General features: G+C 39.9%; 1 protein-coding gene across 1 annotated transcript; it reads right to left on the reverse strand.

Moving 5' to 3' along the window:
- Window positions 1–528: 528 nt before the first annotated feature.
- On the reverse strand, window positions 529–24,373 carry INIP (INTS3 and NABP interacting protein; the record flags this gene model as incomplete). Its single annotated transcript, XM_079707110.1, has 5 exons — window positions 24,235–24,373; window positions 23,079–23,161; window positions 5,643–5,745; window positions 1,777–1,867; window positions 529–624 (listed from the first exon to the last, which is right to left on the reverse strand). The coding sequence occupies exons 2-5, from the start codon at window positions 23,101–23,103 to the stop codon at window positions 529–531; spliced, it is 315 nt and encodes a 104-aa protein (XP_079563236.1). The 5' UTR covers window positions 23,104–23,161; window positions 24,235–24,373.
- Between the last annotated feature and the right edge of the window lie 217 nt (window positions 24,374–24,590).

A 24,590-nucleotide genomic window follows, 5' to 3' on the forward strand; every position in this document is an offset into this window, starting at 1 on the left:
AATAGGGGAACGAGTCACAAGTTAAAGGATATTTCAGGATACGTTGATTATAAACTCAAAACGTACACTGAAATCAATTCTATAAACAGAAAATGTGAATGTAACTTATTTAAGCCTATTGGTTCACATTTTTAAAAAGCACCCTCATTTGTTTAAAGTTAAGTACTTTAAATGGTTCTTGAAAGTCCACTGTAGACATAATATACTCAGTCCAACTAGCTGGTGGTGGGGTGGGTTTATGTGACCACATCCAATTCAGAGTCTGACTCAGAATTAAAAATCAAACTGCATTACACAAAAGTTACAGTCATGGGTAGCATAATCTGTTCCTCAGATAATACAGCTTCCAGAGCTTTCATCATCCTGGTCACCCTTCTTTTTTGCTTTCACTTACACATATCTTTCTTTTAAAGAAACAAAATATGTAAAAGTTCACCAAAATTCGGCAAGTCACAGTTTGTACAGCACTGACTGATAGTAGCTTTGGCATTTGATATTACAAAGTTACTTTTATTACAAATATTTTCTTCATTCTGGGTCAAGGCGAGGTAAAACAGGAAGAATAAGATTCCCAAATGCAGAATCTTGAGTTATGAAGTATCCAGATGAATGTGCATGTGCATGCTGGGAAAGAGTTAAAAAAAAAAGAAAGGAAAAAAGGTCAATTCAGCTATTAAGAGTCACAATGCTTCAACCAAGGCATTAAAATTACTTATCCTTTCTGAGTGCTTGAGACCACATTTGTTTTAAAAATCAGTTCTTATGCTGTTAATTTTGTTTAAATACACAGGAGATGGACAATAATAAAGAATTCATATTAACAATTTGCACCAGGTACTAATTTATCATCCCCACTCTCTCCCCTGTGATTCTCTTCAATCAATAATTGAGTCGAAGACATGAATTTCTTTGTTCCTTGGAGTGGGGAGGAAAACTAGCAACAAAGGTCCCAAAGTACTCTGCTCTTGGTCAGTAAAGCAGGAGAGTGAGAAAGAAGGACAGTAGTTGGAAGGAGAAGGGGGAAAGACAGCTGATGACTGGTGATTAAGACACCAACATTTTGTAGAGAATGTTGGCATATAAATAACAGAAAACCACCAGTGATGTCCCTTGTCACTAAACAAAGGACTGTTCATAGGTTGTCTAAAGTGAGATGATCTTTAATATCCCTTCCAATTCTGAGATTCTACGGTTTAAAAGCATGGGTAATGATGTCTAGTGCAAGGTTTCTAGGAATCTTAGTTAAATTATCCAAGATCAATGAAATACTCAAATTGTTTATCATAATAAGAACAATTTTTTTAACTGATAGATTGTCACATTCCTATAGTCTTTAAACATTTCCTGCACAACAGACATGCTGACCATTAAAAAAAGAATCCAAACAACAATAATAAACCGGTAAGACTATCAAAGGACATAACGGCATGACAAATTTGAAAAAATAGATATGTACTATTAAACTAGCCCGTTCAGCTTTTCAAGATCATTCTGTCCATCCAAATACCCTAAACTCTTCTGTGTGCAGCAGTCCCTTGCCAGGTGTGGCACAGAATCAATCATGACCATGTCAACACCATGAAAGATACTTTCACTACTGCCGTATCTGGTCCTTCAAATCCTCTGGGCATGACTGAATGTCAGCAAACAACTGCAATTACGTGTGGAATGTTTTTATTGATATTGCTCCACTGAAATACAAAGTAAGAATAGTGCTGGTTTCCAAGCCCCAGGAAATCTCCAACGAGACAAGAATGTCAGCCACACTTTGCTCACCTGCAAAGCCGCCTTCTGCTGGGCTGCAATATGCTGCTGCTCAGCGTGGTCCCGGAAGTCCTTGTTAAGAGCGGGTCTCGAGAGCGCAATGCTGAAATGGGAATCTTAGTTACTTGACTGTTTAGAGACTCTCTTACTTCTCAATCACATTTTTCTTTAGATATTCTAAATAGGGATTACAAAAAAGAAAAAAGAACTTCCTGAATAAGTCTTTTTTCCTTCTCCCACTGTCTACATTAATTTATATGAAGAAAAGCCTATATTATTTATTAGGGCTTCAGATTTTCTCCTTTTGATTGATGATTTATGGTCCTCTGCTTTCAAACAGATTTGAGGTACTCTGGTCTATCATAAAGGTATATTTATGATGAAAACTAAAGAGTTGAATGTTTCAAGCAGAAGGTAGAACATGCAAAGGTAGGACTGAAGGTCAGGGCTCGGGAGGGGAGAAATGGGTTGGCAAAAAATGAGGCTAGGGAGGAAGGCAGGTGCCGGGATATGTAGAGCCTTGTGAAATAAATTAAGAAATGAAGACCTTATCCTAACAGTGAAGGGAGACTCCCAAAGAGTGTTATAAGCAGAAGAGTGACTTGATCAGAATTATCACACTGCAGCTCAGAAAGACCACCACTGTGGCAGACAGTGCTGGTCCTCTCCCCAACAACGGTTGCTTTCCCTTTTCCCTCGCTAATGGAACCCACACTTAGTTCAATTATCGTTGGTCCCATTCTTCATGGTGGGCCAGGTTATCCCCCAGGGGGTGAACTTTGATTGGTATAAGACAATACCATTTCCCTTGCTGGTTTCCTGCGTAGGCAAGAGAAAGGTTCACGATTCTGGGCAGCTAGACTTCACGGGTAGTCTGCGTGAAGGCTTTGAGAACGTTTTCCTCACTCTTACAAAATGGACACAGGAGAGGAATCTTTCTGGCTCTTGCCTCTACGGGGGCTCGGTGTACAGTGATGCCTAGGCTACTGCAGTCATATTTTGACCAGTAAGGAGGTGCTGACCCATGGAGAAGGGCAGAAAGGAGAGAAGAAAGGAAGCTGGGTCAGTGCTGACACTCATGTGCCACTGCAGTGAGCCATTCTGGAATCACCTTATCTTCACACTTCTGGTTAACCTATATCCTAACGTTTATGCCAACTTTTTGGTTTTCTGTTACTTCCAGATTAAAACATCCTAACTGACACAACTGATAAATGTATTCGAGAGAACTTAAGAGTGTGGGAAATTCAGGAGGTAGTAACTGAGGCAAAAAATGAGAGTGGCCAGGACCAGGGCAGCATCAGTTGCAATAAAGAAAAATGGACAAGTTTGAGACACATTTCAAAATATAAACATAAGAGAATGATAAATGTTTTGAGATGGAAGTAGGAGGGAATAATAAACAATTAAAGTTCACATTTCTGACTCTGATTACTAGTAGATCTGTACCACTCATGGAGAAAAGCAAGCCAACAATATTAAGTAGGTAGAGAGGGAGGGAAGATGAGTTTGGTGTGGGACATACTCAGTTTGAAATGCCTGGAAGACATCAAAGTGCAGATGTCCAGGAGGCAGTCTGGTGCTTGAGACAGAGAATGAAGCTGGAGATGCAAATGTATAAAAGTTATCGGCACATAAATTACAGGCTGTGAAAGTGAATGCAACTGTTCAGTGAAAAGATGTAGACTGGGAGACTGGATCTAGAACAGAACTCTGAGGAATATCAACATTCAAGAGATAGGAAGTGGGACTTCCCTGGTGGCGCAGTGGTTAAGAAGCTGCCTGCCAATGCAGGGGACATGGGTTCAAGTCCTGGTCCAGGAAAATCCCACATGCTGTGGAGCAGCTAAGCCCGTGTGCCACAACTACTGAGCCTGCGCTCTAGAGCCCGCGAGCCACAACTCCTGAGCCCGTGTGCCACAACTACTGAAGCCTGTGCACCTAGAGCCTGTGCTCCGCAACAAGAAGCTACCGCAATGAGAAGCCCACGCATCGCAACAAAGACCCAACACAGCCAAAAATTAATTAATTAATTAATTTTTTTAAAAAAAGGGGCTTCCCTGGTGGCGCAGTGGTTGAGAGTCCACCTGCCGATGCAGGAGACACGGGTTCGTGCCCCGGTCCAGGAAGATCCCGCATGCCACGGAGCGGCTGGGCCCGTGGGCCGTGGCCGCTGAGCCTGCACGTCCGGAGCCTGTGCCCCGCAGCGGAAGAGGCCACAGCAGTGAGAGGCCCACATACCGCCAAAAAAAAAAAAAAGAGGCAGTGGAGAAATGTCTGCAAAAAAACCAAGATAGTATAACAGTGGATGAATGGAAGCCAAGGAAAGAGAGTATTTTAAGGAGGGCACTGTATACAATGGAATACCATTCAGCCATTAAAAAAAAGAAAGAAATCTTGCCATTGATGACAACAAATACCATATGATTTCACTTATATATGGAATCTAAAAAACAAAACACACAAAACAAAATGAAAACAGACTCATATACACCTGAAACTAACACAACATCATAAATCAACTATACTCCAATAAAAAAATTTAAAATAGGGCTTCCCTGGTGGCGCAGTGGTTGAGAGTCTGCCTGCCGATGAAGGGGACACAGGTTCGTGCCCCGGTCCGGGAAGATCCCACATGCCGCGGAGCGGCTGGGCCCGTGAGCCATGGCCGCTGAGCCTGGGCGTCCGGAGCCTGTGCTCCGCAACGGTAGAGGCCACAACAGTGAGAGGCCCGCGTACCGCAAAAAAAAAAAAAAATTAAAATATATATTAACCAATAAAAAAAGAAAACAGACTCATAGAACAAACAGGTGATTACCAGAGGGGAGCAGGTTGGGGGTGGGCAAAATAGGTGAAGGGGATTAAGAGGCACAAACCTTCAGTGAGAAAATAAAGAAGTCACAGGAATGTAATATACAGCACAAGGAATATGATTCATGATACCGTATTAATTTTGTGTGGAGACAATGGTTCCTAGGCACTGTGGTGATCATTTCACAATGTATGCTCATGTCAAATCACTGTGTAGTACACCTGAAGCTAACACAACTCCATTTCAATTAAAAAAAAAAAAAAGGAGGGAGCAATCAGTGGTGTCAAATAATGCTAGGAAGTCTAACAAGAAAAGGACTTTGGTCTACCAGATTTAGCCACAAGGAGGTTGCAAGCGACCTAGGCTCAAACATGTTCTTTGGGTTGGAGGTGGGGAGGCGCGGAAGTCAGATTGTAGTGGGTTGGAGAGTAAATAAGTGAGAAAGCAGAGATGAGTACGTACAGACAACTCCTTTAAGAGGTCTGGTGACTCTGCACACCTAAAAATATAAATTAGCTCTAGCTTTCACGTGAGTCCTTTCCTGTATACCTGAACTCACCAGGGACAGTCCCCTGAAGAAACAGAAGAATATTTTATACTATATTATATATTATACTTTTACTAGACATCAATCTAACAAATAAAATAACAGAAACAGATAAAAAAAAGTTAAGGTGGTGGCTGAATGGGATAATGGATGTCAGGGAAGAGATTTAAGATGGCAGAAACGGAATACAATACATTAAGCAACCGCAACTTTACCTATTTTGCATAATGCCTAAAAAGTGGGACATTAACAATAATTTCAGTAACAAAAAAACTATACAAAACTCTTTTCTTTTTTTGAAAGTAGGCTGTAGGGCAATTTTAAGTCTGATTAGAATTAAAATATTTAAAATCTAAGCAATTAAATAATCTAACTTTTCAAGTCTAACTAGGAAATAAAACGTAACATGTTATTAAATTCCAATGTTAAAGAAACAAACCATTGCCAACCAATTTCAGTTATATTGTCCAAGGTATTTTTTATATCACTGAATATAAAAACCACATTATTCTTCAATACCTAGCTCCAGGATGATTTGTTGAAGATTGGTTCTGCATTAGTAATTTTCTTTTTTCTTTGTCCAGTTCTGCCAAGATTGCAACTCTATTTTTGTTTTGAAAACCTAAAAAAAGAGAGAGTGTTGGGGACGAGAAAGAGAAATAAAATGTTTTAGAGCTGTTTTATAAACCTAGGCTACCTAGAAACCCAGAAAGCAAAATTCTGTTCTCTAACATGATAACAAACCCACTAGTAAGCAGTTTCCCTAGATGGTTACTATCTCCCTACTGCCTATTTTCCAGCAAGTTTAACAGGATAATACGCAGATAAATGCAAAGGATAATACTGACTGAGGACTTTTTTAAGACTTAGTTCTAAAGAATTTTAATCATCAAAGTGTGGGTAACTGCATTTGTTTTATAACAAAATCTCTGCAGCCCCAAATGCTACAGGGACCAATCTCTATCCTGCTGAATCTCTGGGAGTGAAGATTTTCTCAGTTCTCAGTTTTAGGCCTCTCTGTGAATGCCTCTTTCATAAGGGGAAAGCATTAGATACACTCAGGTCAAAACAGTATTTTTCTCAACTGCTTTCATTCAGAGATGACACACAGTCTTTCAAGGAACAAGTCAGAGAATTGCAACTGACTAGAAAGCAATTCTGAGAGAGAAATGGAGCATAACTGACAGGGTACAAACAGATAGGCCCCTTATCAAATACTGATTACTGGGCTCAATTTTGAGCTCCAATTTTAACATAAGATCTAGAGCAGAGGTTCAAAGTTCTGGCCCAGAAGCAGCATCCAACTAACTATGTTTTTAAAATCTGAATTAAATGCCAACATGTAAACACTGTATACAAAATTCTCAGATAACTTGCTTCTCTTGAAACATCTCAAGGTCTGGCACAGGGGTCTGGACGCCCCCATGGCAACAACTAGGTGGAACAAAGAAATAGTTGTCCCCTTTAGCTGGGCACTCTCCAGCTTGTTACAGTCCTTATCAGATTTGTTTATACCTGTAGGCATTTAAGTTTCTGATCCCTAATTTAGAAGAAAACAAATGGAAAGGTTAAAGGATTAGGAAAAAAACTACGGAGGCAAAAAAAGGCCAGGGGACTAGAATCACTGGGTTAGCATCACTGCACTAGAAGAAAGAATGAGGAATGGGGAAGGAGGGAGCTTTCAAGCAGAGCAGAAGTAAGCACTCCTAAGGGTACTCACATGAGGGATTTTAAGCACTTTATATTGATCATAAAGGAGAACTGGGTGGTAGGATGCATATTTCCTCCTCTCCTGGGGTGAGGAGTTAGGTCAGGGACAGCGCAGGATGTACAAGAACAGGAGCATTCACTGAGATTCACACTGAGATTGGGCTGAACTAGAAGCAGCTGAGGCTTGCGGCACTTTCCCCTAAACCTGCTCTTAAATCTAGCAACAGTAAACTGACTCAGGCCAGGCCAGAAAGGGGCAAAACCTGTCTCTGCCACGGCCATTTTAGGAACTTATCATCTCCATTTTCCTTCCCTGCCCCCTCATGCTTATGCCATCAACCTGTCATCCAATTCTAGTAATAGCAGACTCCTTTCTGGAACAGATAATTCACACTAACACATCCTGGTACTTCTGAGGAGATGATTTTGCAAGCCTTCCAGGTGATTCTTCATCTATTCTAATCCTAATTCTAATCTTCCTTCCTGCCAACCTCTTAATCTTCCAGGGAAGAAACTCTATAAGGCGTTTACATGCCACATGTCATTACAGGCTCCACCCAACCTCATAGACAGGACTGCCTCAGGAGAAGTCTTCTACCTAAGGAAGGACTTAATATAGAACTCCCAAGAATGTACGATACTTATGCCTGTGAGTGCTAATGCTATGGTAAAGGGTGCCATGTGTAAAAATAATTGAAACGTTGTCAAAATACTGTTAAAGAAACACCATTACCAAAGTAATATAGAATGTCAAGTCCAAACAACCTAATAAGTATGATGTCCTGACATCTTGTAGTTTTTAAAAAAAATAATACCCGTAAATTGAAAGAAAAATATTTTATTTCATTTTAAAATAACCACTAATGCAGTGTGTGTACCTGGTCACTGTATAACTTTGCAAACCTGGGAATCAGTTCAGACACTACCATCCTCATTCCCTGTTCCACACAGTACTTGTTTTTTATCAAAGCAATTGCCAAAAACCCACTTCACAAAAATATGACATCGTCGAAAGTAATGTAGCACACTGGTAAGTTAAACTTATTAAATTGCCTATATTTCACCATTTTCTACCTACAGAAACAATAATTTCATATGATTCACTAACTTTAAAAAAAATCACGTCTTTCTTGGCTTGATCAGTAACAGCCTCCTTTAAAAAAATTTCATGCATGTTTGACAATCGGAGCACAGGTAGCTATAGTGAACTCCCTGTTACCATGGAAATTAAGTGTGAAAATTAGTAACTATAGGCTCTAAATATTAATACACTAGTTTCTTTGTCCATGATCTTTGCCCACTAAGGAGAGCTATGTTATTCTCAATCTATTTTACTACTCATGGTGAGCCTGTTACCCAAATAAACAAATCAGTCAGTATTATATGAATCAGATGGGAAGTACAGAATATGGGTATTATTGATTTTATATAATAGAAACTTCCCTAAAAGTAATGTAATACAAATTAAGGTAAGATAATTATGGAAGGATAAGTATACTGTAATGTGTTATTTAAAGGAATCCAGAAGTGAGTTCTTTGTAAAGTGAAGAATGCTTTCCAGCTTGAGGTTGGCCAGGCAACAACTGGAACATTAAAAAGAGAATAATAATTATAACTAAATGGAACAAACTGAATCCATGATAAACCATGAACTCATAAAAAGATACAAAAAAGAAAGTTAGGAAATTCCCTGGGAGTCCAGTGGTTAGGACTCTGTGCTTTCACTGCCAAGGGGCCGGATTCAATTCCTGGTCGGGGAACTAAGATCTCACAAGCCGTGTGGTGCGGCCAAAAAAAAAAAAAAAAAGTTAAAGTATATAAAAAGATTGTAAAGAAAGGTAAAATAATAGTCATTATGCTAATAATTAGGTTAGTGTTAACCTTTAGATGTTTTGTTTCTCCTATTAAGTTTATGTCTGTTCATAAGACATAGCTGTTTACTTTTTTGTTTAGTTACAGGAGGAAGGGGTAGATATAGGGAACTGTGGATAAGCCAAATAGTCCCAGAAAAAGCAAGTTATGTACCAAGAACAGGAGGGTCAGATCAGAGCAGGTCCTCACACACACACACCATTTGAAAGGAAACGCAGTGGTAGATGAGCACCCATGGTCACACACAATGACCAAGGAGAAACCCTGAGCTCTAACTGGATGAATTAGCGGAATATCCTGAAGAGAGCTAATGGTACAGACCTGATCCCTGATTTCTTGGGAGATGAAACGTCCATAATTCCTGGCAGGAATGCTACCAGAAAAGGGCAATTCATAATGACAACAGAACAATGGGTTATAAAATACTAATCACATTTAAAAAAAAATAATAATAATAAGAAGAAGAGTATTTCATTCAGGTAGTAACCCCAGGTTGCAAGAAACTAAAAATCTATGAGAAAAGGCATGAGTTAAAAAAAAAAAAACTCATTAACTTGGCAAGTTTAGTTACAGAAGTGACCAAGTGCACACCAATGCAACTTTTAAATCATCTTTAAAGGCATAAGCAAATCTTGTGATTTACCTAAGAATCAAATCCATCAACAAACCCTAAACCTTGACTTATCTGAAATTTTGTTTTGTTTTTTTTGGTAGTGGTAAGACAACCATAACCCTAGGAAGGTATAAAAAAATTACTAAAACCCTGGGAAAGTACAGAAATAAGAAAATGGGAAGATTATTATAATCCAAGGAAGATTAAAAAAACAAAGTACTACAGAGAGAGTAAATGAATTAATTAAACCCATGGGTTAGTATTTTAAAATAGGTTTAATTTTAAGTATAGTAAGTTTTGCCATCACTATATAAAGTGAAGTATTATAGAAGTCAAATTAATTGTAATTTAAACTGTTATTAAAGAGAATTTAACTAAATAAGCTTGTACTCAATTCTAAATGCTTAAAAAAGCATTTTATTTTGGAACTTAGTTTATAAGTAGGTTTAAAAACTGAGCATTAATTATGAGCAGTGATGAGGACTTTTCTTCATGCACAAAATCCCCTTAGACATTATAAGCGGTCATTAGACAGGGGTAGCTCATAGCCTTCCTTCCCTGGTAAAGGATAATGCCTCTCTCTGTATCTCACTTAATGCCCCATGCTCCCACCCAGAAGCCTGAGTTTTATCCTTATAATACCTCCTTCTTCCTACCCACATCCAACCAATCACCTAGTCCAATCAATTTTATATCCTTGATGTCTCTAAAATATCTTCCCCTCTCAACTCCTATTCCACAGTCTAACCAGGCAAGGTTATCTCCTGCATAACATTCAAGAACTTAATACATGTAGGCAGCTGAGAGCCACAAAAACTATTTTACAGGGAAAGGGTATGGTCAGGTCTATTAGGCTTTTACTTTCTGAGCTTGTCTTATGCCCTGAAACCTATGCTTCCCTCTTGAGCGCTCAAAAATAATCTAGTACTAATTTACTTGTCAGTTTTGTACAAAACATTTACTGTATTATAGAAATATATAAAAGTCAACAGATAGCAGTTAGGTAATAATAATAGCTTATTTCACATTTGAAACATAAGGCAAAAAACTAGTCAATTTGGTTATGTGAAGTAGTTAAGTATAATTTTCTAGAGCAAGATTCTCCCACCTTCAGAGTTTGTAATACAAACTAACTCTAAGGCATCAATATATAAAATTTAACTTTTATTCTAATCACTACATGAATTGTTTTTTTATTTTTTTATTTTTTATTTTTATTTTTTTTGCAGTACGCAGGCCTCTCACTGCTGTGGCCTCTCCCGTTGCGGAGCACAGGCTCCGGACGCGCAGGCTCAGTGGCCATGGCTCACGGGCCCAGCCGCTCCGCGGCATGTGGGATCCTCCCGGGCCGGGGCACGAACCCATGTCCCTTGCATTGGCAGGCAGACTCTCAACCACTGAGCCACCAGGGAAGCCCTGAATTGTTTTTTTAAACACAAACTGTCTCTCGCCATAATTCAACATTTTACTTTTACATTATTTTACATGTATCTTAAAGTTACATGTAACTTTTACATTCTTAAAAGCATGAGAGTGTTAAAATATATTATCTCATGTACAGTAGGAATTACTTAATATTCCTTTGTAACTAAACTTTTTCCTAATAAAATTATCTTAGAATAAAGCAGCACACTCCAAAAGTTCCACTTAGAACTATAACTCTATCTCCATTCACAATCATATATATTCTCATTTCCATATTCATTTATAGAAACATTTAACTCCCACACATTTCTGTGTCACTAAAAATATTCTGGAGTAACTAGCATTACAGCAACTTGCATTTAAAACCTAACAGCTGATATTCACTTTGCGTGAATAGCTCTATGACACTTAAACAAGGACTAATAGGAATTCCTTTTATTGAAAAAAATCTAAAACTAAAGAATGAAAATTATTGTTTGATTAGTGGGGTTATGGATAATCTACTTTCCAATTACAGTTGTTACTTTGCTTTCATAACATTTTTTTAAAAGATATTTTAAAATATTCAAATCCTTTCAAATGATTATCTTACAAGCCATATACTCTTCACAACTATACAGTAAATGAACTATCATCCTAAGACAGCTGTTTAGGGGGAGTTCCCTGGTGGACTAGTGGTTAGGATTCCAGGCTTTCATCGCCATGCCCAGGTTCAATCCCTGATTGGGTAACTGAGATCCCACAAGCCGTGTGGCAGGGCAAAAAAAAAAAAAAAAGACAGCTGTTCAGTATTGGAGGAAACTCACTGCGGCACTATTAGTTTAACATGTTTTAAGTTATTTATTGATTCAACATATATTTATTGTGTATCCATGACATACATACAGGCACTAAGGTTGAGTCTAAGGATGCAATGATGAGCCACAACTTGATCTGATGCTAGTTCTCATGGTTCTTAAACATTCCCGTGAAGATAGAGATTATCAAATAATTACACAAATGAATGTATAATTAGAGTCTAAGATGAGCAGTCTGAAATAAAGAAATAACATTCTATAAGTATTAAAAACAATCATTGTAGGAATCAAGGTTTTTTTTTTTTTTTTACATTTTTATTGGAATATAATTGCTTCATACTGTTGTGTTAGTTTCTGCTGTATAACAAAGTGAATCAGCTATATGTATACATATATCCCAATATCCCCTCCCTCCCTATCCCACCCCCCTAGGTCGTCACAAAGCATCGAGTTGATCTTCCTGTGCTATGCAGCAGCTTCCCACTAGCTATCCATTTTACATTTGGAAGTGTATATACGTTAATGCTACTCTCTCTCTTCGTCCCAGCCTCCCCTTCCGCCTCCATCCTCAAGTCCAATCTCTACATCTGTGTCTTTATTCCTGCCCTGCCACTAGGTTCATCAGTACAATTTTTCTACATTCCATATATATGCGTTAGGATACGGTATTTGTTTTTCTCTTTCTGACTTACTTCACTCTGTATGACAGACTCTAGGTCCATCCGCCTCATTATAAGTAACTCAATTTTGTTCCTTTTTATGGCTGAATAATATTCCACTGTATATATGTGCCACATTTTCTTTATCCATTCATCTGTCAATGGACATTTAGGTTTCTTCCATGTCCTGGCTATTGTGAATAGTGCTGCAATGAACATTGTGGTACACGACTATTCTGAATTATGCTTTTCTCAGGGTATATGCCCAGTAGTGGAATTGCTGGGTCATATGGTAGTTCTATTTTTAGTTTTTTAAGGAACCTCCATACTGTCCTCCACAGTGGCTGTATCAATTTACATCCCCACCAACAGGAATCAATGTTGAATCAACTTGACCTAGACTGGGAGTAGGGGGAGCAGTGTCAGAGAAGTCTCCTACAGGAAGTAATGCTAGAGCTGAAATGTTAGATTAATTAGGTTAATTAGGGGTAGGGGACAAAATAACGCTTCCCTCTTTAGAAAGATCACTGTAGCTACAAGGTTGAGAATACACTAGACAAGAGAAAAAGAGACTATTACAGTAGAACAAGCTGGAGATGACAGAAGTTGTTAATGGCCAGGGAAATGGAGAGAGATGAACAGACCCAAGAGCTTTTTAGGAAGTTAAATCAACAGGGCAGTGATAGAATAAATAAGAAGTCAAGAATGAGGAAGAGGGGGCATGGATGGTTCTGAGGGTTTTGGCTCATATAGTTAAATGGTATATTATTCGTACTGCTGCTGTAACAAATTACCACAAACTTAATGGCTTAAAACAACATAAATCTATTATCTTACAGTTCTATAGGTCAGTAGTCTCACTGGGCTAAAATCAAGTGCTGCTTTCCTTTCTGGAGGCTCTAGGAGAGAATCTGTTTCCTTCCCTTTTCCATCTTATAGATATGCCTGAGTTCCCTGGCTTGTGGTCCCCTTTCTCCAACTTAAAAGCCAACAACGTTGCATGTCTCTGACCCTTCTGTGGTCATTTCTCTCTAACCACAGCCAGGAAAAAGTTCTTTGCTTTTAAAGACTCATGTGGGAGGGGGACCTTCAAGATGGTGGAGGAGTAAGACGTGGAGATCACCTTCCTCCCCACAAATACATCAAAAATACATCTACATGTGGAACAACTCCTACAGAACACCTACTGAACCCTGGCAGAAGAACTCAGACTTCCCAAAAGGCAAGAAACTCCCCACGTACTTGGGTAGGGCAAAAGAAAAAAGAAAAAAAAGAGGAAAAATAATAGGGATGGGACCTCCACCTCTGGGAGGGGGCTGTGAAGGAGGAAAAGTTTCCAAACACTAGGAAGCCCCTTCACGGACAGAAACGGGGGGTGGGCGTGAGGGAAGCTTCGGAGCCACAGAGGAGAGCACAGCCACAGGGGTGCGGAGGGCAAAGTGGAGAGATTCCCGCACAGAGAATCAGTGCTGACCAGCACTCACCAGCCCGAGAGGCTTGTCTGCTCACCCGCCAGGGTGGGTGGGGGCTGGGAGCTGAGGCTCCGGCTTCGGAGGTCAGATCCCCAGGGAGAGGACAGGTTGGCTGCGTGAACACAGCCTGAAGGGGGCTAGTGCGCCACAGCTAGCTGGGAGGGAGTCCGTGAAAAAGTCTGGAGCTGCCTAAGAGGCAAGAGACCATTGTTGTGGGGTGCGCAAGGAGAGGGGGTTCAGAGCGCCGCCTAAACGAGCTCCAGAGACGGGTGCGAGCCGCGGCTATCAGTGTGGACCCCAGAGACGAGCATGAGACGCTAAGGCTGCTGCTGCAGCCACCAAGAAGCCTGTGTGCAAGCACAGATCCCTATGCACACCTCCCCTCCTGGGAGCCTGTGCAGCCCACCACTGCCAGTGTCCCGTGATCCAGGGACAACTTCCCCAGGAGAACACACGGCACGCCTCAGGCTGGTGCAACGTCATGCCGGCCTCTGCCGCCGCAGGCTCGCCCCGCATCCGTACCCCTCCCTCCCCCGAGCCTGAGTGAGCCAGAGCCCCCTAATCAGCCGCTCCTTTAACCCCGTCCTGTAAGAGCGAAGAGCAGATGCCAGAGGGTAACCTACACAGAGGCGGGTCCAAATCCAAAGCTGAGCCCCAGGAGCTGTGCGAATAAAGAAGAGAAAGGGAAATCTCTCCCAGCAGCCTCAGGAGCAGCGGATTAAATCTCCACAATCAACTTGATGTACCCTGCATCTGTGAAATACCTCAATAGACAAAGAACCATCCCAAAATTCATGTGGTGGACTTTGGGAGCAACTGTAGACTTGGGGTTTGCTTTCTGCATCTAATTTGTTTCTGGTTTTATGTTTATCTTAGTTTAGTATTTAGAGCTTATTATCATTAGTAGATTTGTTTATTGATTTGGTTGCTCTCTTCCTTTTTTCTTTTTATATATATATTTTTTCCATTTTTTCTTTTTGTGAGTGTGTATGTGTAGGCTTCTTTGTGTGATTTTGTCTGTATAGGTTTGCTTTTACCATTTGTCCTAGGGCTCTCTCTGTCCATTTTAGGTTTTTTTTAGTATAGTTTTTAGTGCTTGTTATCACTGGTGGATTTATTGGTTTGGCTGCTCTCTTCTTTTTTTTTTTTAAATTACTTTTTTATATTTTAAGAATTTTTTTTATTTTTTATTTTAGTAACTTTATTTATTTCATTATCTTTCTTTCTTTCTTTTCTCCCTTTTCTTCTGAGCTGTGTGGCTGACAGGGTCTTGTTGCTCTGGCCGGGTGAGGTGGATGGACCTAGAGTCTGTCATACAGAGTGAAGTAAGTCAGAAAGAAAAAAATACTGTATGCTAACACATATATATGGAATCTAAAAAAAAAAAAAAAAAAGGTTCTGAAGAACCTAAGGGCAGGATAGGGATAAAAACAAAGACGTAGAGAATTGACTTGAGGACATGGGGAGGGGGAAGGGTAAGCTGGGATGAAGTGAGCGAGTGGCATGAACATACATACACTACCAAATGTAAAATAGATAGCTAGTGGGAAGCAGCCACATAGCACAGGGAGATCAGCTCAGTGCTTTGTGTCCACCTAGAGGGGTAGGATAGGGAGGGTGGGAGACACAAGAGGGAGAGGATATGGGGATATATGTATATGTATAGCTGATTCACTTTGTTATACAACAGAAACTAACACACCATTGTAAAGCAATTATACTCCAATAAAGATGTTAAAAAATAAAAAAATAAATACTACATGTTCACACACACACAAAAAGAAAAGCCTAGATTGTCTGGAAGAGACTAAATATGGTCATTCAAGGTGATTCTTCTGAGATCTCAGAAAGAGAGAACTGTACAGAAAGCTTCTATCACTATATCTGCTCATATATATATATATATATGCTATACATACATCTGTTTATATATATTTCATCATGAACAGAATGTTGACACAAATATGAATGTTAAAGGTGCTTCTGGGGAAGTCTCAGATGGATATGAGGAATATGTTACTGGAAACTGGAGGAAAAGCAGTACTTGTTACAAAGTGGCAGGGAACTTGACCAAATTGTGTTCTAGTATTTTGTGGAAAGTAAAAGTTGTCAGTAATGAACTTGGATATTTAACTGAGGATATTTCTAAGCAAAATGTTGAAGGTGTGACCGGGTTTCTCCTTGCTGCTTATAGTAAAGTGTGAGAGGGAGACAACTGAAAAAGAAATTATTATGCAAAAAGGAACCAGAACTTGAAGACCGAAAATTCTCAGCTTATTCATATTGCAAAAAATGAGAAAGTGTGTTCAGGAGAGAACACCAAAGACATGGCTGGACAGTCTTTACTAAAGAGATTATGGGTGTGTGACATGGATCCAATCAACCATCTCAACAGAAGCACTGTCAGCTTGGACTGAAGAGAACAGAGGTGGGATGAAATGAAGAAAGGCTGTCGGACTTCTGGGGTTCTACAAGCAGGAAGTTAGATGTTAGAGATGTCTGGATGCAAACATGCATCATTCTTTGAGTACAGGGAGGAATGACTCTGAAGGTGGGTCAGGGGTCAGCAGGGCTGCTACTGCCACCATGGGTCCAGAGAGCACAGGCCCAGGCACCAGGACTGTTTCCTCATTGGTTCCAGAGGGTTTGGGGACAAAATTCAGGGAGGAGAAGGCAGAGCCACCACCCTTGTTAGACAGAAAATTGAGCCAAAGAGGATTTCACTCTCAAGCCTTAAAATCTAATGAATTTTCCACAGAAGTTTCTTAAAATTAGCCACATATGTTAATGTCATACAAATAATTTCAGCACACAAATGTGTGCTGTAGAAATGTTGCAGACTGGAGAGTAAAAGATGTGAGTTCTAGTACTGATGTTGATATAATAAACTAAATCTTTGAATAAATTAAAAATCTAATGGAATTTGCCCTGCTAGGTTTTGGACTTGCTTAGGACCTGTCAGCCTTCTTCTTTCCAGTTTCTTCCTTTTGGAAGGGGAATGTCTATCCTATACCTGTCCCACTATTGTATTTTGGAAGCAGATAACTTGTTTGGCTTCATAGGTTCACTATTGGAGAGGAATTTTGCCTCAGGATGAATCATACCTCTAGTCTCACTCATATCTGATTTAGATGCTATTTAGATGAAATTTTAGACTTAGAGTTGATGCTGGAATGGGTTAAGACTTTTGTGGCTGTTGGAATGGGGCAAATATATTTCACATGTGAGGACTTGAATTTTGGAGGCTGAGAGGGTTGAGTGTTATAGGTTAAATTGTATCCTTGCAAAACACATAGGTTGAAGTCCTAAGCCCTAGTACATCAGAATGTGACTGTATTTGGATACAGAGTTTTTAAAGAGGCAATTAAGGTTGAATGAGGTCATTGGGAGTGGGCCCTAAGCCAGTATGACTTGTCTCCTTATAAGAAGAGGAGATCAGGACATGCACACAGAGAGAAAAGAAAGACCATGTGAAGACACAGGGAGAAAAGACACAGGCCATCTACAAGCCAAGGAGAAATCAACTCTGCTGACAACTTGGTCTCAGAATTGTGAGAAAATAAATTTGTTGTTTAACAACAACAACAAAAAAGAATTACTAATACATGCTACTACACAGATGAACCTCAAAAACATGCTAAGTGAAACTAGACACAAGAGACCATATACTGTAAGAGTCCATTTATATGAAAGGTATCCAGAAGAGGCAAATTTATAGAGACAAAAAGTACATTAGTGGTTGCCCAGGCCTGTAAGAATGGGAAGTGACTGCAAACAGGCATGAGTTTTCTCATGTTATGTTATAAAACATGTTGAACATGTTAATGTTATAAAATTAGATATTAGTGAAAGTTACACACTTTACAAAGTTACTAAAGATTCTTGAAGTGTAATCTTAATACAGGTGAATCTTATAGTGTGTAAATTATATCTCAATAAAGTTGTTTAAAAAAATGTTTTTAATAAAAAACAAAGACTCATGTGATTAAAATGGGCCCACCTGGATAATCCAGGATAATCTTCCCATCTCAAGGTCCTTAACCTTAATCACACGAGCAAAATTCCTTTTGCTATATAAGGTAACAAAGACACAGATTCCGGGGATTATGACGTCAGCATTTTTTGGAGGGATGGGGGGAGAATACTATTCTGCCTACCATACTCCTTAATGATATATAAAATGTATTCAGTGGTTAAAACTCAAACTTATTCAGGGGAGACTGCCTGATGTCTAAGTCTTAGCAGAATAAAAAATACAACATTATTAACATGAAGTAATTAGTACCAGTAACTAGTCTTCTAGCTATCTAGTTAATGGCAAACACTTCCTGTAACTTGCAAGATTAAAAAATTATTCTACTCTTGGCCACCTTTGGAATTTACTGAAAATACAGATCAAGGAAAGGAATAAGCCCTAATGTCTGCTCAGGTGATCTCCCTGTGTTCAAGTTCTCTCTCACTGAGACCCCAAGGACTTACCCCTTTTAAGCTACTGCCACTTCTATCCACTGAGGTTTCTTGTCTTCAGCACTAGCTAAGTAAGATGATGAAATCTCTTCTGCTTGAATCACCCTTTCCTCCTCACTCATTTTTCTTTTCCTCTTACAGATAATCTCACAGGCCCATTTCCCTGTAAGGATTTTCTGCTCAATAACAGATGGAGAAGAGATACAAAAACTAAGATGAGGTCTTTTGCCCCTAGTCTAGAGCTCCCAATTTTTTAGATACTATAATTAGAATGTTCTAACCCTCCAGTTAATGTGCAGTATGGGAAAACAATGAACAGGGGACTTGGACACAGATTCAATTTGGGTTCTCATCTCAGTATTACCAGTTACTATTTAATATTGGGAAAATTACCTCACTATGCAGGACTGATGGACGTAACAGTGACAACTTTGAAGGGTGGTTATATGAAATATAGAAAATAAAAATAAAATACCTAGCACACTGCCTGCCACGTGGTAGTTGCTTAATAAATACTAGCTATCACTGTTATTATTACCTAGTGTTCTCTATCATTTAGATTGTCAACTTCACTAGATTCTTGTCAGCCCCATTCTGACAATTCTGTCAGTAAACTGTTTTTCATTACACAGGGTACAATTGATTAGCACAGCTTTCTAGATTACACTCACGTGACAGGCCTCCCAGGCCAGTCTGAATGGACCTGGGGATCACAAGCTCTCTTCTACTATACAAACAATCTCATGCTAGTTTACGTCATATTATGCCTCAACTCAGTTTCATTCCTATTTGAACCTGGGCCTACAGATCAATCCTAGCATCAGAAAACTACTGTACACTCTTTGCCTTGGCAATGAAAAATGAGGCAAAAAGAAATCTAGCTTTAAAAAACAAACTCCAAATTGTGTCTTTGTGTCCACTCTCATCTTTAAAAATGTACAGACAAGAATTTTAAGATGATTTTTATGCATCACTAAGACAAATTCTTAATTGAGAGGTTGCATACCTTAGTACAAGCCTGAAGGGTAAATCTGCTTTCCTTCTGGACCACAGGTGGTTTAGGTGAAACTTGTACTTGGGTCTGAGGTCAAGCAAGACACCTCCCAGGAGCTATGTTCCATTCTTACACAGAGCCCTAAAATCATAGCTAAGAGCATCCAAACTGGCCCCAAATCAATAGTTCCCACCACTTGAACTGCAGGGCTTATAGTTATTACTCTAAGCATTTTGATATAACTATAAAAGAATCAAAAGAATTCACTTTTTTTTTTAATTGAGAGCAATCGCTATTATTTATTTACGGCTGCATTTGGTCTTCGTTGCTGCGTGCAGGCTTTCTCTAGTTGCATCGAGCGGGGGGTTCTCTTGTTGCGAAGCACAGGCTCTAGGTGCACGGGCTTCAGTAGTTGTGGCACACGGGCGCAGTAGTTGTGGCTCATGGGCTCTAGAGCTCAGGCTCAGTAGTTGTGGCGCACGGGCTTAGTTGCTCTGCAGCATGTGGGATCTTCCCCGACCAGGGATCGAACCCATGTCCCCTGCACCGGTGGGTGGATTCTTAACCACTGTGCCACCAGGGAAGTCCCGAGAATTCACATTCTTTACTCAGTTTTTCACCAGGTTTCTCTGTGTATCTGAAATCAGGTTAGACCAATCTCCCAACTGCCAGCACATAATCACAGGATCTTGATATTTACCAATAATGAGAGCCTCTTTACTTAGGAATGGTACCTTGGCCAAATTCCAGTTTGACAATCTGCCTCTACATATTAAATTCTCAAAATGTTACTTCTTATCAATCAAATAATTATTATGAACCTATTGAATGTTCCACACTATGATGGATGCTAAGAATATGAGACTTCAGTAACTGTCTGCCAAGAGCTTGTGAAATTTAGCAGTTCAGATTACTACTACAGTATGATAGACTGCTAGATCTGAAAGAGGGCCTGTCCCCTCCACCAGGGACATTAATAAATTACAACACACAGATGAAGATTTCTTAAGTCATTGTTCTTTCAGTTATCATTATAAGATAATTATGGAGCTTGGCATTCAATATCCACAATTAGTAGTTCCAATACACATAAACAGTACAGAAATAATATAGAGTAAAATGCAATAGATCCAAATAAATAAGAATTTTAAATTTTCACTGAAAGTCTAGGAGTCGCAGAACATGATACGGACTCCCTCTGCTGGTGCCTAATAGCAGCAGCTCCATGACACCAACAATATCACTGACAAAAGAGCAACAAAAGCCAAAGGACTAATCTAAATTCGCTTCTATGTTTTTTTGTTTGTTTTATAAATTTATTTATTTTTGGCCACGTTGGGTCTTTGTTGCTGTGTGTGGGCTTTCTTTTTAGTTGTAGCGAGTGGGGGCTACTCCTCGTTGCGGTGCACAGGCCTCTCGTTAAGGTGGCTTCTCTTGTTACGGAGCACGGGCTCTAGGTGCATGGGCTTCAGTAGTTGTGGCACATGGGCTCAGTAACTGTGGCACAGGGGCTTAGTTGCTCCGCAGCATGTGGGATCTTCCCAGACCAGGGCTCGAACCCATGTCCTCTGCACTCGAAAGCCCTCGCTTCTATTTATATTAGGGGATGTTTCATAGTGGATTTGACTATGGATCAATCAAAGGTGACAGTAAAAATGATTGTGCTTTATTGCAACTGCTTAAAAAAAAAAGTAACTAGCAAACTGTAAATCTTGCATATTTGTGCTATTAAAACAGAGGGATAAAAATATTTAATTTGTTTTCATTTGGACTGCATTGTGTGATTTTTGGCAGCATACTTTCTCTCCAAAATAGATCTCTCTTAGTTTCATTTCAGTTCAAATTAAATTATTTTTAATCTGAATCCTTATAACTTGGTGAAAAGAGGAGGTCAAAGACCATAGGGGAATACTGACCTGTGATTAGTCCGTAGAGCACACAAATCACACTTGGTTATTTGAGAGAACAGAATTGTATTAGGTGGTTACAGCCAGTAAAGCTATCACCAGAGCTACCTTTTTACAATACCACACTTCTATGAAACTCATGTAATCTTTAGTCTGTCCTAAACGCAACTAATATACTAAAACAGATTCAGTGGGCTTCCAACTTCCAGTACTAGCAGAATAGTTTGGTTAGAGTAATCCTGCCACAAATATAATAATAAATTCTGGAAAAAATACTAAACATTCATTATTTGAAGGCACTAGAGACTGACCAAAATCAGGCAGAAACTGCAACTGGTGAAATTTGGGAATTGGTAGCCTTTTGCACTCCTCAATATACAAACAGCTTGCACAGCCTCACCTTACTGGCTTGAGGTATCAGAGGACAGAGTTCAGGACTGGCAGAGTAACCAGAAAATTAGGGGAGAGACTTGAGAGGGAAAGGCAGAAGGAGTAAAGCCTAAAACATGCCTATAAAATCCACCCAAAGTTTTAGCTTTCTACTAAACTACACATACATGGGGGAGACAAATAAAGCACTAAAGCAGCAACTGGAGGCTTTAAAGAATGAGCAGAGATTTCAGCTGCTGCCCAACATAAGGGAGACAAGAGTTTGGAGTATGAGTTGAGCCAAGCCATCTGCTAGAATGAAAATCACATTTCAGAGGAATATAACAGAATTCAGAGTCTCTACAAGGTATTAGTCATAATATCCAGTATTCAATAACAAATCACTAAGTATAATAAGTAAAAGGAAAATGTGACCCATTCTCAAAAAAAATGCAGTCAACAGAAACCAACTCAAAGATGATCTAGATGATGCAATTAGCAGTGACATAGGACCAGTATCTAGACTCTTAAAAAAAAGTTGATAATAAAAAGAACCCAAATTTAAAAAAATAAGCAAAAGGCTTGAACAAACACTTCACAGAGGAAGATCTGCAATGGCCAATAAGCACATAAAAAAGTGTCCAACATTTGTCATCAGGGAAATCCAAGTTAATACTACAATGAGATGTCACTTTACACCCTCTAAAGTGGCTAAAATTGAAAAGACCAACAATGCTATATATGGAGCAACCAGAATTCTCACACTTTACTAGAGGGAATGTAAAGTACATCCACTTTGGGAAAAGCGTTGGCAGTTTTCCATAAAGTAAACTATACACTCAGCTGCTCCATTCCTAGATACTCATCCAAATATCTGCAAAAAGACTTACAAACGAATATTCAAAGCAGCTTTATTCACAATGGCCAAAACTGATAGAAACCCAAAGTCTCCAAAAAGGAATGAATAAATAAGTTGTGGTAAATTCATACAATGGAATACTAGTCTGCAATAAAAAAGAATGAACTATTGATACATGGCATAACATGGATGACTCTCACAGACAGTACAGTGAGTGTAAACAACTGGACACAAACACGTTTATATGATGCTTAAAATAAAACAAGACTAAGATTAATCAAAAAATATGATGCATCAAATAAGGAATTTAGACTTGATATGAAGTTCTTAAGCAGGAGACAACTTACAAAGTGGAATTTAATGCTTTCTAGAGATTAAATTTTACTTTTGAAAACTTATTTTTAAATAAAAACTCCTTATTTGGGATGTATCTAACGTGACTTGTTTTAGAGAGCTCTTAACACAGGTGAAACGTGTATGAAAAGTTTTTTGAGCAAACGAAAATAAAAGAGTGGATATTGCCTAGTGACAATATAACTTCTTTAAAAGTGGTTCTAATCTCAAGTAAAAGAGCATGAGAACACAAATGTCCGAGGAGGACTTAAGGTTTACAGTGTGAATAATATTAACAGATTAATATATAGGATTAATAGCTATTAAGGATGTTACATATCTGATGAAACGTTGGACTTGCTTCAAATATGGGGTTTTACTTGGCTATTCATTTTTAATTCTGGCTCTAGTAACGGCCCTATGCTAAATTTTCTATTAAAATACTTTACTACACGAGGAAAAAGTTCCTAGGATTTACCTTGTCCTGAAGGGTTTGCTGCCATCTTCCTATTTTCTGTTTCAACTATGTTCCGTGACAAGTGGTCTGCACTTTACAATCACCTGTAAAAAATAATGTGCAGACACATATCTTCATCTCTTCAGAAACATGTCTGAAGGGCACACAGACTTAAATCAAACGCCTCAAGTTATTAGAGCGTGAAGGTTAAATGTTTATTCTTGCAGATGTTGAAACCAACATTCACCATTACTGTCTTTAATTACTTCATTAGATTGTGTTTACCAAATACTACCAAATGTATCAACTAACTGATAGCATCAATACAATCACAGAGCTAGGAAGAAAAATCACTCATCTGTAGTGCCTCTCGATTCATTTAAAAAACGTACCCAGCAACTACTGTGTATACTGAAAGCTAGAAAGGAAAAAGAGCCGAATATTTATCGCGTACATACTCTGCACCATACAAGATCTGTAAGATGATTGAAATTATTTTATTTATCACCACTTCATAGATAGGGGGATCGTGTCCAAGGTCACAAAGCTAGTGCGAAAACTTTGGACTGTTAGCTTCCAAACTTCGTGCTTTTGTACTAGGCCCTGGGGAGATCCCAAATGATCAAGACCCTACTCCCGCCCTCAAGAAACATATAATCCGGTGGAAAAAGAGAGTCTCATTCAAGCAACCGTACTAAAAAATTTTAACAAACGCGCTCTTTACATGGAGTAAACAGTGCTCCGGAAGCAGAGATGAACTGATTCTACCGGCGTGACGAGGGATGCCTTCTGGGGTAAGCGGGAAAGTACAAGAGTGAGCAAACAGATGTCGGTTTGGAACGAAATAATATTAGGTGTCTCCTGCAGCTGAAGCACAGAGCGAGCGAAGCCGGCTTAGGACGGGAGGGACAAGAGGGCCATCTTGTGACGGGGAACGTCAATCAGGGATGTGATAGGGCTGGACCTGCGTCTCAGAAAGGTCCCGGGGCGGGGGCCGTGCGTGGAGGGCAGGCAGGGCGGGGGCTGCGGCTGATACCAAGGAGAGGAGGGGGAGTGAGAAATGCTGGGAGGCAAGGCTGGCGGGGAGGCCACTGCCCTGCAGCAAGGGACGGCGGCAGCAGGTCAGCGCCGGGGCCACACACCTTCATTCCCGGCGCCGCCAAGCGGTCCTACTTACCGCGAAGCTAGAGACCCCGGGACCGCCTCGCCTTCTGGTCGCGTTCTCCAAGGGGGCGCGACCACTTAAAGACCGGCAAACCGAGCTCAATGCGGCGTTATACCACCTTGCGCTTCCGCCTCTTGAGGACTTACACCCGATGGACCGGAAGTCCCGCCTCCTAACGGCTGCTCCTCGTGGCGATTCGTACTTTAACTGCTACCTAATGCGTACGCCACTTCCCTTCCAAAGAGTGGCAGCCAGAGAGGCTCCTGGACCCTGCATGCCGCACCATCGGGGACGGAGCCCGAACGGGGCGGGGCAGAGGCCGGCTGGGTCCCTAGCACCGCAATTGGCTCTTTCGTCCAGGCCGCTGC

This window comes from Hyperoodon ampullatus (genome assembly GCF_949752795.1).
Source record: "Hyperoodon ampullatus genome assembly, chromosome: 6".
Classification (NCBI taxonomy): domain Eukaryota; kingdom Metazoa; phylum Chordata; class Mammalia; order Artiodactyla; family Ziphiidae; genus Hyperoodon; species Hyperoodon ampullatus.